Source organism: Blastomyces gilchristii, assembly GCF_000003855.2.
Source record: "Blastomyces gilchristii SLH14081 genomic scaffold supercont1.36, whole genome shotgun sequence".
NCBI classification, from domain to species: domain Eukaryota; kingdom Fungi; phylum Ascomycota; class Eurotiomycetes; order Onygenales; family Ajellomycetaceae; genus Blastomyces; species Blastomyces gilchristii.
In genome coordinates this window covers 3,886-15,521 of record NW_003101647.1, presented here as the reverse complement: position 1 = coordinate 15,521, position 11,636 = coordinate 3,886, and the positions used below count along the sequence as shown (strand labels likewise).

General features: G+C 46.0%; 8 protein-coding genes across 9 annotated transcripts in view; all 8 read right to left on the bottom strand.

The window, feature by feature from the left end:
- BDBG_09127 (uncharacterized protein) overlaps nucleotides 1-693 on the bottom strand; it is a gene marked incomplete at both ends in the record, with an annotated part of 939 nt that extends 246 nt beyond the window's left edge. Inside the window, 2 exons of the mRNA XM_031723883.1 lie at nucleotides 64-205; nucleotides 229-693. Coding sequence (XP_031581246.1) covers nucleotides 64-205; nucleotides 229-693 — 607 coding nt within the window. The remainder of the gene's footprint in view (nucleotides 1-63; nucleotides 206-228) is intronic.
- A 201-nt stretch (nucleotides 694-894) lies between these two features.
- Nucleotides 895-1,535, bottom strand: BDBG_17961 (uncharacterized protein; the record flags this gene model as incomplete). Its single annotated transcript, XM_031725571.1, has 3 exons — nucleotides 895-1,077; nucleotides 1,324-1,443; nucleotides 1,497-1,535. 3 exons carry the CDS (start codon nucleotides 1,533-1,535, stop codon nucleotides 895-897), a joined length of 342 nt encoding a protein of 113 aa, XP_031581245.1.
- A 36-nt stretch (nucleotides 1,536-1,571) lies between these two features.
- On the bottom strand, nucleotides 1,572-2,854 carry BDBG_09126 (AAA family ATPase; the record flags this gene model as incomplete). Its single annotated transcript, XM_031723882.1, has 4 exons — nucleotides 1,572-1,901; nucleotides 1,950-2,022; nucleotides 2,068-2,254; nucleotides 2,308-2,854. 4 exons carry the CDS (start codon nucleotides 2,852-2,854, stop codon nucleotides 1,572-1,574), a joined length of 1,137 nt encoding a protein of 378 aa, XP_031581244.1.
- A 13-nt stretch (nucleotides 2,855-2,867) lies between these two features.
- On the bottom strand, nucleotides 2,868-4,763 carry BDBG_09125 (uncharacterized protein; the record flags this gene model as incomplete). Its single annotated transcript, XM_002620393.1, has 2 exons — nucleotides 2,868-3,940; nucleotides 4,010-4,763. The coding sequence occupies 2 exons, from the start codon at nucleotides 4,761-4,763 to the stop codon at nucleotides 2,868-2,870; spliced, it is 1,827 nt and encodes a 608-aa protein (XP_002620439.1).
- Nucleotides 4,764-5,251: 488 nt separating this feature from the next.
- Nucleotides 5,252-5,606, bottom strand: BDBG_09124 (uncharacterized protein; the record flags this gene model as incomplete). The annotated part of the gene is made up of 2 exons (XM_031723881.1): nucleotides 5,252-5,371; nucleotides 5,421-5,606. The coding sequence occupies 2 exons, from the start codon at nucleotides 5,604-5,606 to the stop codon at nucleotides 5,252-5,254; spliced, it is 306 nt and encodes a 101-aa protein (XP_031581243.1).
- Nucleotides 5,607-6,393: 787 nt separating this feature from the next.
- Nucleotides 6,394-6,771, bottom strand: BDBG_17960 (uncharacterized protein; the record flags this gene model as incomplete). Its single annotated transcript, XM_031725570.1, has 1 exon — nucleotides 6,394-6,771. The coding sequence occupies one exon, from the start codon at nucleotides 6,769-6,771 to the stop codon at nucleotides 6,394-6,396; it is 378 nt and encodes a 125-aa protein (XP_031581242.1).
- A 182-nt stretch (nucleotides 6,772-6,953) lies between these two features.
- Nucleotides 6,954-7,187, bottom strand: BDBG_17959 (uncharacterized protein; the record flags this gene model as incomplete). Its single annotated transcript, XM_031725569.1, has 1 exon — nucleotides 6,954-7,187. One exon carries the CDS (start codon nucleotides 7,185-7,187, stop codon nucleotides 6,954-6,956), a length of 234 nt encoding a protein of 77 aa, XP_031581241.1.
- A 647-nt stretch (nucleotides 7,188-7,834) lies between these two features.
- BDBG_09121 lies at nucleotides 7,835-10,224 on the bottom strand (the record flags this gene model as incomplete). Of its 2 annotated transcripts, XM_031723880.1 has the most annotated exons (7): nucleotides 7,848-8,445; nucleotides 8,552-8,891; nucleotides 8,949-9,422; nucleotides 9,477-9,809; nucleotides 9,859-9,924; nucleotides 9,975-9,999; nucleotides 10,064-10,224. In XM_031723880.1, 7 exons carry the CDS (start codon nucleotides 10,222-10,224, stop codon nucleotides 8,180-8,182), a joined length of 1,665 nt encoding a protein of 554 aa, XP_031581240.1. In that variant the 3' UTR covers nucleotides 7,848-8,179. The 2 variants fall into 2 exon arrangements, with proteins under 2 accessions (XP_031581239.1, XP_031581240.1); XM_031723879.1 differs by having other exon boundaries at nucleotides 7,835-8,445; nucleotides 8,552-9,422.
- Between the last annotated feature and the right edge of the window lie 1,412 nt (nucleotides 10,225-11,636).

Genomic DNA, 11,636 nt, shown 5'->3' with positions numbered 1-11,636 from the left:
ATTCGAGTGCTTTTCTCCAAACAACACGCCGATCGCCATGAATGCTCCTTGTGCCGGTTTTACCGCGCGCTTGGGAGAAGCCATCCCGTTCCACTCTGATCGCAAGGTCGAGGTTAATCAAGAATGCCCGGTAGGAAGGGTTATCCTTGTCCTCATTCACAAGTAGATTTCGGTGGGAGATATCACTTTGCACGAGGCCAGCGTTCTGGTAAAGAGACATATACCCACAAGCAACGCGATCCTTGAGCTACTCTCAAAGATATGTTTCCCGTAGTCCCGGACAACAACGCGGCGGTGCACACGATTCTGTGGTTTTCCGTCGGTCAGGTGTTTCGTCGGAGAGCTTGACTGGGTGCGTTTGCTGGGTGGCGGGGGTAACGCTGCGTCCACACATTCCGAAGACCGTTTCTGCCCTGTAATGCTGTTTGAGTCCTTATGTGCTTGGCGGGACCTGCTCCGGCCCGAGGCAGGCTTTGCGCCAGCTCTCTTTTGGCCTGTCGTTGGGATGAGTAGGCCTTTTCGAATACCCAAGACGTCATCAGCCCTGCCGTCGACGCGGACGGTCTCATGGTGGTAGTACCGGGCGACATGGGTCACCCCATGAGCCGCTGCTTCATACAAAAGCTCCCCTTCCTCGTCGCGCTCTGGATACTGCGGGCTTGCAGCTCGTCCTCGCGATGTACCTTCCAGCATGTGGTAGCCCGGCCGGCGACACAGCGCGCTCGCCCAATGACCTCGTCAATGACCAGCTGTTACTTCCCGCCGTCCTTCTTGATTGTGATGTAACGCTTTGTTCCATGGGTGACGACGGTAGGGTCGAATCCGAGCTGCTCGCGGTTCACCAGAAGAAATTCAAGGACAACAGAAACAAACCAGAGGCTCTCTTTGTTGATATCAAAGCTCTCTGACGCTATTCCTCCAAGGCAATCGAACACCCATAGTCGCAAGCAGCCTTCCGCACTTGAGCGTCTCAATCAGCGGACGAGCTTTGCTGGCAAGATCTTCAATAACATCGTCAAAGCTTGCTTCATTCGGCACGTTGACTCGGCTCTCAGTGAGGCACTGAATCACTTCTTTCTAATCCCCAGGGAGAGTGAAAGGTCGAATGCTGTGGTTGAGAAACGGCTAGGCTCGACATCTTTCACAGCAAATTCTCCAGGGCCGCATTCAGTATAAACCAGTACTATTTTAGCTCCGCAAAAGACACTAGTTACAGCTCAGAACTAGTGGACGAGTCCATCATCATAACAAAAAAAATAAGGAGAATGAACCAAGAGGAATGTGAAACCATACAAAGATCCGTCAGCTGTACATGGTACTGACACGATTAAACTCTCGAGAATATTCCTCGTTTGAGACTGAGGCTTGCTCAATATATTTATAGTTAACACAGCCGCCATCATCCGTCGCAAGCGCATGTGCAATGGACATGAGATTTTTGATCTAACTTGCAATTTTAGCCAGGACCCGAACCGAAACGGTTTCTTCAGACTTACCTCCCGCCCGTTGAGGTCTAAATTCGCGAGGCGGTCCATATCACCCACCTCTGCTGGTCCTTGATGCGTACATGCTCAAGAGATAAAGTGCCTCCATATATCCCTTTGTTGAGGCTGGCTCAGCTTTTTGTATCTGATCTTCAGATGAATCCTGCTAAGGACTGCCTCATCGAACTCTGTTTCCCGGTTCGTTGTGAGAAAAAAGATTCTTTGAAAGTACTCCAGCTTGCAAAGGAATATTGTAACAGTAGCGTCCTTGCATGCGTTGATAGATGCCCGGCGTCCGAGGAAGACATCGCCTTCATCTAACAAAAGAAGGGCATCGAACCGCTTAGCGATTTGAAAGATACGAGTGAGATTGTCCTCAACTTTAGTAGGATTCGCGACCAATTGGGCAGCGGGTATCTAAAAGGTTAGTCTACATTACAGGCCCTCGACGGGAACTGGTCTTACCAGGTGAAGAGGCTGCTCAAAATACTCCGACATGGCTTCGGCAGTTAGAGTCTTGCCCACTCCGGGCGGGCCACTGAGTCGTTAGCATGCGTAACAAATCAAAGGCTATAAGACATACTAGAGAAGAACGTTCGAGCCACGCCCTTTACCCGCCACAAAATCATCAAATGGAAGGGAAGGGACAACCTCCAGGCGGGTTCTTGCAAGGGCCATTAGTGTGCGTTTCTTCTTGTCAGGAATTGTTAGGTTCCCAAGAAGACCAGGTGACCACTTGACATCACAAATGTCATCAAAAGCAAACTCGTCTAGAACTGTGTCAGGCTTGCTATGAAAATTAGGATGGAAGGGTAGGGCTTACAGAAATCATTCTCCGCGAAACTAAAGCCGGGAACCGAGGGACAACATATCAGATAATCATCATCAGTCATGTTGAGGCTGTCTGTCCTCCTGAATTTCTCCTTTTCTTTCATATGCTGCTCCTCCTCGAGTTCGCCTAAGTCAAACCAAATATTTCCGTTGGTGTCTGACCTCATTGAGCTAGATATTTCAACACGCGGGCGGTAATAATTGGGATTAAATTCGTAGAAGAATGCGGCATCGATGCCAATACGTCTGTTGACCTTGACCTGCACTGGCTTCCCTTTGTGCATGAAAAATGCTGTTCCGTTACACTGCCGGATATGCGTCCTAACTAGCCCACAAAATTTCTTCCCGCATTCAATACACTTTTGCCTTACCCCTGCTTGATCGGGGTGGTATTCGAGTGGAAATGCTGGCAGCATATGGATGGGCCGCAGGCCTGAAAACTTCTCAATCATGATATGAGTTCCAGCCTTCCCAAGAGATCTCCCGTCACAGTCGATGTAAGTGCAGCCGAGCTCGTAAAACTTCGAGATTATGGACATCCCACGGCGGTGGCTAGAGTCTGCACGTTGGGCGAATGGTGGCACTAATCCTCCAACAGGCTAAGATGATTGCTGCCCACATGCGCTGCACGCATGATAGGAACTTTCGTTTGAGGGTCGAAAGCTGCTGTAGAGATCGCTTTGCAAAGGTGCAGTGTGGCGAGACATGGGCTTGTGGCCTTTCTTCGAGCCAGAAGAAGACTGACCAGAGCCAGGTAGCTGCTACCTTCTGGAACAGCCCCTTGTCATTTCTCGCCTCATTGTTGACTACAAACGATGAGGACCAGGCGGGAGAGTCTGACTCTGATGTCAGAGTATTGGCAACAAATTCCTCCTTTGTCATCATCCCACTGTCGACAAGCGCTTTATCTTTCTCTCTCTTCTCCAAGGCCTCATCATACTCTTCCAACTCGCTCACCTTCCGCACCGCAAATGCCTCAAGCTCTTCCGTGTTGTTAAATTCCTCCTCGCGCTTCAGCCACTCAGTGTGAAAATGTCGGCGCAGCTGTGTAAAAGGAAAGCTGCAATAATCATTAAAGCCGGAAGAGAGGAGCATGTGCAGCCACATGGCTCCAGAGGTTTGTGACCACTTGACAAGACTAGAGAGCTCTCTCTCTTCATGTCCTGGAATTTTTTCCTCTTCCTCCTCTAAAATTCGTATAAAAGACTTTAGGCACTTAAAGTACCGGGCGGCAATCTTGGGCGGCTTGTCATCCTCATAATCCCATGCGCTGTTGACAGGTCTGTCTTGAAGAAGCCACCACGGTGCCGAGCCAAACAACTGGGCAGGCCCAACGTATGACCACTCAAGATCCACTACTCCAATGACGGTGAGATCTTTCTTGCTTCGAACAATCAGGTTGGCCAAACCAAGATCATCGCAAATCAACTTGAACTTGCAACGGTCATACTTGGCATTGACTAAGTCAGGTATCAGGGCTTTTAGAACCTGAAACGCCATGTATTTGTTTTTCGCATCGTATAAACCAACAGTCGAGTTTGGCTGCTGAACAAGCTGCGCCCAGTCTTGCCCAACAACATATTGAAAATACTCAGTTGTTGTTGTATACCCCTGGCGTCGGTCGCCTATAAATCATTTGTTTAGTGAATGTACATCCAAGCTTAGAGAGAGAAGGGGAAAGCAACATGACATACCAAAAGTGTTGACTCCTCCATTTTGTAGGATACTATGTGCCTTAAAGGTTAGCGGGCGTGCCAGTGTCGCGCTTTGGGCGTCAACCCCCGGCCATGGCAAGCTACCAATCCGGTCAAAATCAAGCTTGAAAAGCTGAAGCAGATAATTCACCAATTGCCGGTAGATAATTTCAATATCACTATCATTGATATCCTCCCTCATGAGTCTAGTAGGGCGCTCGGCATTGGGATTATTGAGAAGGTCGCTGAGGCTCACACCGTTGATAAAGTCCATCATAATGAACGGACCCAAACCAAGTGGGTTGCCGGCAGCAACACCCCATGCCTGGACTCTGGGGACAGGAATGGTAGTTTTGTTACGAATAAGACTCAGGGCGGTCACCTCCATGGCAACCTTCTCGTCGGCGTAATTGTCACTAACCATCCCTACACGAGGGAAACGGATCATCCAGGCAGTGCCGTCGCTGAAGACCATCTTCATGCCGGCATTAAATGCACCATGGTGAAAGGTGCCGTCGAGTTGACAGGGAAGATTGTGGGGATGGAAAGTCGACACCCACCGGCAGAGTCGGCCTGTTCTGTGAGTCTCGTTCACCTTGTCGACCCAGAGCTGGCCCTGCACCTCGTGGACGAGATCGATAACCGCGTTGGTATCCATAAAGTCGGAGAAATGGTTGGGGTTAAGCACGCACTGGGGTGAACACAAATCTGGTAAGGGAGCTGGTTGCGAGACGTGAGAGGTTTTGGCGTGCATTCGCGATGCTCGAAGGACTGTTCGGTTGGGTAACTAGCCTGCACACTCAAACTTCGGGCGGAAAAACTCCCTGGCGGTGTGGGTTAAAACAGAAAGTAGTGCCCCAAGTATTTTTTTTGTAGTCGCAAGAGATACCAGACCCTACGCCAAGGAATTTCTTCCCTGCAGCAATAAACCAATTTGAAAATGCTCAAAGACTCTAGATTGACCGTACGAATTTGGTTAAATGTATCCTCTTACATTTTAAAGTGTTGGAAATGGTTAAAGTTGCCCATTTTATTGACTAAATTGAAATGGAGAAGTACTTTCAGAGAGAAACAGTTGATATTGGTTGCCCAAGGAGCACAGATTTACCAAAGCCCTTGTTCTCCCTCTCCCAGCCAGGCTGCAAAGTAAAATGTCCGAGACAGTAAAGACAGTATCAAATGATGAGAATGTTGCGGGCACGACAGTAGAGAGAGCCTTCTTGCTGCAGGTGCTTTCCGCTGTTAGCCACTTAGGTTGACAAGATTGGTAAAGGCAAGAGTGCAGACCACACGTGAGGCCATGGGTCTTGCCCAGGCTCTTGAGTAGCCCATGTCTAGCCAGATATGCCGCGCTTCTAGAAACTGTCAGTACATGCCAAGGTCATTTGAAAGGGCGGGGTTGAGCACGAACAGCGGCATCTGCCTTCTCCTTGGCAGCCTTCACTTGAGCCTCGCGTCTTTCTCGCTCCTCTTTGTTCCTACGACGTTTCTCAACAGAGGAGTTGGCAGCGGCAACCATGTGTCCAACAATGGCGGCCCCGGAGTCGATGATTGCTTTATTGACTTCCCTTCGAGCATTGGGATCAATGCCAGACATTGTGGGTAGATGCAGTGGTGAAGTTGTCACAAAGTCTGGCTAAGGTGGGTAAGTGTCTGAAGAATACAATAACACTGATGAACAGGTGCCTCTTGAGCTGGCAGATGATTTATAGCTTCACCATGGCATGGTTCATCGACAGTGACGTGCTGACCAACCCAAGACTGGTTACTTGTATGCAAACATCTTGCATGCCAGGATAATAAATGAGGTTATGCCTCAAAGATGCAATGGCATGATTGGAATGGCATGATTGGCTGAGAACACATCATACCGGTCCCTCGATAACAATTTTATTTTGATTGGGGCTAGTTTTTTCCATCGCATCGCGTATGCGGGACGGTCTGCTCTGCTCTGGATGGCCTGTCGTTATGTTCAAGTGTCATCGTGGACAAGGACATCATCCTAGGCCTTCTTTGGCGAGCTTGTCCGAAGAACAGGGCAAGTCAAAATCCAGTTGCGGCCCGCTTGGTGGTACCGTATTTGCCTGAGGTGCCTGGAGACGCTGCAGACTCTTCTAATGGCATGTTCCAGCCTGCTCCGTCATCCCGCATCTGTCGCCTGAGATTGCAAAACCACCCAATGAAAATCAAACATTCTAGGCCGTGAAGACAGAAGTCCTTGGCTCCATCCAACAGTACTATCGCTTAGCCTTTTCTGTGTGTACATGAGACTATGTCGTGACCAAATTCCGAGATGGTATCTCCAATGGCAGAAGATGGACAAAAGACAATCATCTTTTGGCTTTGAAAGGCACCCCAAAGCTGCCGTTGTCTCCCATCCAGCCTCAGTGGGACGAGAATTGTTCCGTTCCCCACTTGAACTTTTGAAGATGGACATTTTGATACTTTTTCGACTTAATTTCGACATATTTTCGAGCTCCGCTGGAGTCTAGCATTATGCAGTCGATTGTGCCCCGCCTTCGATACTTGGGAGGAGAGTTGGGCATTGATCCAACCCCAACCAATTTTGCTGGCGAAACTGGTTGCTGCCCAACTGTCGTGCACCATGGAGTGGAAAGCCCTGGGGCCCCATTCGCTCTTTCTGAACACTGGACTACCTCAGCTTTTGACCTTGTAGCTTGGTGACCTCCCAGCGAACCCACATCCAAACCGATTGCTGAACATCGCTCGCCAGTCCCCAGAAGTTTTCGACTTTCTATCATGGTTAACTAAGAGGTACGATTTCCCATGCCTTTCATTTTAACAATCAAATTTCCGCACATTGGCCTTGTTTCACGGCAACCTCTGTCAATACGCTGTCTCTTTCTATTGTCGAACTACCAAAACACAGCTTCTCAGCGCATGATCTTGACCACGCATGTCACGGATGCAGTTTCGCCCTCAGCTATGACAAAGTTTCGCTGGTACTCGGACGAGGCCGAGTGGAAGGCCATGCGAATGATTGGTTCAAAGAGGATTTGGTGCTAGAGGGTGTGCTTTGAAAGCTGTGGCGCTGTTCAAAGATCAAACCGCCCCGAAGTTCAGCAATGTTGGTGATATCGCGATATCCAATAACCTCTGCTTGTACACAGCCATCTTGAATGCCAAGACAATAAATGCTTAAGAGATTCAGTGACATGATTGGATGGAAAATAGCCCTAGATGTTAAGCATCGAAGGTATGCATTGATAGGGTTCTCAGTTGAAGGCTTTGTTTTTGATTTGGTCAAGAGGCACGCCAAGCTTTTGCGGTCACGCGATCGAAACCAAACGTGACCTCATCTTTGATGGCATTTCCGTAGAACCGCCAAAATGCTCATTTAACACAGTGAGTGAGCAATTTGCGAAGTTACAACACCCATCATACCCCGCCATGCCCTACGATATCTTGCATTCTTCCAGTGTTATCATCAAAAATGTGAGTTGCCCAAGGGTCTGTCTGTTTGTCGTTCACTAACAGGGATAAATGGGATAAACAGCGAAAACCAAATCTGCACCCGATCCGGCAATTCCAAACCAGACATGTCCGAAACAAGCGAGAATTTTGTCGAACTAAGGGGTATCCTAGATTAGTCATTCTATGAGAAGGCCTTGATGGACCATGAAAGTATCGCGAATGACCTCACACACCCTAAAACATCTGGCTATGACTATGTGGTTCTTGCCATTTTCGGATCTGGGTGGCAGCTCTTGACCGAAGCCGAGAAAATATACCAAGAAGTAAGCGCGCCCATGATGCAACAAGCGGCTATTCCTTACTGTTATACAGAGCGCCACCGCCGATCGAAGCAAATATAGGCCGAGAAAGTCAAAAAAATGCAGGCGTAATGTTACGGTCTTTTTCCCGGGAATACACACTGTTGGAAAACCATACATGATGCTCATACCCTTCTATGTGCGCGGAGATGTGAAGATTAATGAAACATCTGTGGAGCTAAGGTCATGTTATGATGTTTACGGGCGGTGCAATCTTGAGATCCCGACAGACGGTAAACTGGGGCCATTCATTATACTGGATGTTGAATAATGTTTTACGGGATGTTTTGGCTTGTTTATGCGCCTTATGATCAGTCCATTCCTTGTACATAATAATATTAACTGGCTCCTGAGTCAATGAAATTTCATTATCTGTCTACTGCATCAGCATTGATTGCTGCATAAGATCAAACTCATGCTGCAAAGAGTCTGACATGTTCATCTGCTGCGAAAGATCGAAGTCCACCGGCGGTAAAGAGTCTGCTGTGTTCGTTTGCCGTGAAAGATCGAGGTTCATCTGTGATAAAGAGTCTGCTGTGTTCGTTTGCCGCATAAGGTCAAAGAACTCTGCTCGTCGCATGGACTCAATACATGAGTCTTGCTGAGCAAGAGCCCCACAAGGATCGACGTGTGATGGCGGAACTATATGCTTTAGTTAATTTATGCTTAGCAAGAAGCAACAGGCGTGACAATCCAGGACACGAACCGCTCTGCGCCTCTTGTAGTGTGGGGATAAATTGGGACTTACCGTGAGATGTCAGCATTTCAGCTGATGGCATTGGAATGTTCGAGACCAAAGGCCGACCGTTATTATTGGCAAGCGAAATGCTCACACCACCAACAATGGGAGAGGGACCGCGTTCCTCCTCATCATCATCATCAGAAAGGGTACGCGGGCGCTTGGATCCTGCCAGTGCGGATCGAATGTGCCTTTGACGCATAAAAGAATGATGTGACCTGTTCGAGGGACGCCGCATCTGCCCCCCAGTGGGCATGAATGTGATGCTAACATGGCTGGATTGCGCGGCTAAGTCCTCAGCATTGGTTGTCATGGCAGGATCAGACTGTTGGGGCCCTATAGATTCAGTCTCCGGACAGTCAGTATTCTTGCAAAAACAGCGCCCTGGATGATGCTCAGACTCTACACGCTTCCGGATCAATTGACGACACCATAGTTTCCTCAAGTCAGGAATGATACACACGGCCTGTAACGTGCTGATAACAGCATCGAATTCTGGAGTCTGCCGACGTCGTCGTTCAAAGTCGCCAAAGCACCGATGGTCACTTGGGATATGGCGGAAAGACATAGGTATTGAAGGTTCTACCAGTGAAAGCCATTTTTCTCCATGACCACGCCAGCGTGCGAGATTTGTTGTCTTTGATTTTTGTGCTGTAGAAGGAAGATTCGACCAGCACTTCTCCGAAACGTAAACTATTACGCGTGAATCGCGCTTAATACTTTTCCCAGCACAATAGTTTCCGGCATTAGCCTCTAATGCCCGAAGCTTCAAGGCCAGTACCTGCTTTCTGAAATCCCGGTAGGCACCATTCGCGTCTTTTTCAACTGAATTGAAAGCCTTTACTGCCTCAACAAGATCATCTTCAGAAGTATCTTCGACCTGATTCCCATTCATTAGTTCATCCTCAGCTGAAGAGAAAGACCTTTCTCTAACCTGGTGTTCCGTAGATGCCTCCGAAAGCTTGAAGAAGTCTCGATCCTGATCCAGACATTGCCGAACATCATCCTTCAATGCCCCCAGCTCATCTGATCGCACATCCCAAGTATCTGTGATGGAAAGTATCTCATCAATATCGCTCTCGTCTTCAAATTGTCTGGATGTATTGTCGTCCCGAGCATGTCGGTCGCGTGTTGAGGTTCGCCTTTTCACATCCCTTAAAGCAGCACGCCGTTTGTGACGAGACCAGTATTGCTGAAAATCATCGAAGTTCAAAGTCCTGTCCCTAACCAGGTCGGCACTCACACCTTTGAAATATTCACCAAGGGTCTGGCATTTCAATCAGTACCCAGTTTAATCAGGACAGATGAATACTAACTCTCGACTCCTTCTGTCCCTCAAGGACTTGACCCAGTTCAAATAGACGTCGTCGAATATCCTCTTTCTAAGGATGGTTAGCCAGCCCATACATGTCATCAGGATGGAACTACCCACCCATTCATGCCTTTCCATGTTGAAGCTGGAGTGAGTTAGGTTTTTGGGTGTTGTGTTTAGGGACAATAGAGTGGAGGCCCCGTACGTACTGATCCTTCGATAATTTTACGGGCCTCCACATTCCTAATGCACGACTGTGTTCCATCCTAGCGCCAAACACGCCATCCCATCCCCACCCAATCGTGTCCAGATTGTGTCTTGACTGTCTGGCATTTTGGTTGCTCGCGCTAGTGTTGATGTCATACAACATTATTTAGTATTTCGCTAGAATGCCTAAGACTTTCAGAAAGGTCCATTGTTGCATGTTTGGTTTTCAAATATGAATTCTTCGAGGTGTTGACATCTGTTTCCCAATTATGGCTTGGCACGCGCAAAGTGTAGACAAAGACCAGACTTATGAAGGCTTCTGCATACAACTCCAGACATTGAATGACTGTCTTATCAAGCTCAAGAATATATAGAACAGTGATAGAAGACATTACACTCATACACCTGTGTCAAAGAACAATAATGCAGATGTCATGAACTGAGTAGACTCAAATATCTATGTATAAGCAAGGGTCTCTGCTGTTCAAACAGGCTTCTGAGTTTCTGAGATTGCTTCTGAAGAAGTCACTGATTGACATCAATAAGAGATGTGCATCAACTGTAACTGATCAGAACACATTGCTTTCAACTACTGATTAATCTACATGTCTTCTCATTTAAAAGAAAGATCAATGCTGGTGATCTATATCAATCATATTACATTAAAGAAAGATTTAAAAGATAACTATAAGAATATCTCAGTGAAATAGAAAAAAGATTAGCTTCTGTTCAAATTTACAAGCAGAAGCTTGAAGAGATCAGATGATAATAATTTAAAGAGAAAATAATAATAAATGTGATTCTTGTATCTACTGTAATGAATAATATGTATAATATAAAAGTGATAATAGACAGTGATCTATGTTACTATACAATGATTAAATCTTCAGTATATTCTCTTATCAAGATTCTGACTTCTTATAGAATTTAATAATTTAAAAGATATTTACATCTGTTATATAATGAAACTAAGTATAGATATCAGAGAATATTAATATAAAGATGCTTATATATATAAAGTTAATAATCTTGACTATAATATTATATTAGAACTTATCTGACTATTTAAACAAGATATCTTATGAAATACTTAAAACAGAAGTTTGATATTTCTCAACAATAATTGAATTTACAAAGATAATATTCACAAGACTATGAATGTGATATAGATCTCTATTAATATCTATACAATACTCTGAAAAAGCTTCTAATAAAGTCACTGATAAAATTGCTAATAAGATTACTAATAGTAGAATTATATAATAATTTACTTCATCAGTCTATTCTGAATGCTGAAGAGAAGTCACTGAAGTAATTCTTGCAAAACCTAATAGAAAAACTTCAATTTCTAAGTTATATAGAGTAATATCTCTATTAAACTGTCTAGAAAAGGTTTTGAAAAAGATAATAGCTACTCAACTATCTTTTATAAGCTCTGTTAATAACTCTCTTTTATTCAGTGAATAAATGAGAGATAGAAAACAATGTTCTGTAATTAACACTATTCTCTCAGTTATTATTATTAGTATTATTCTTCAATTATAGATGTATACAGTCAGAGACTATAACATCTAT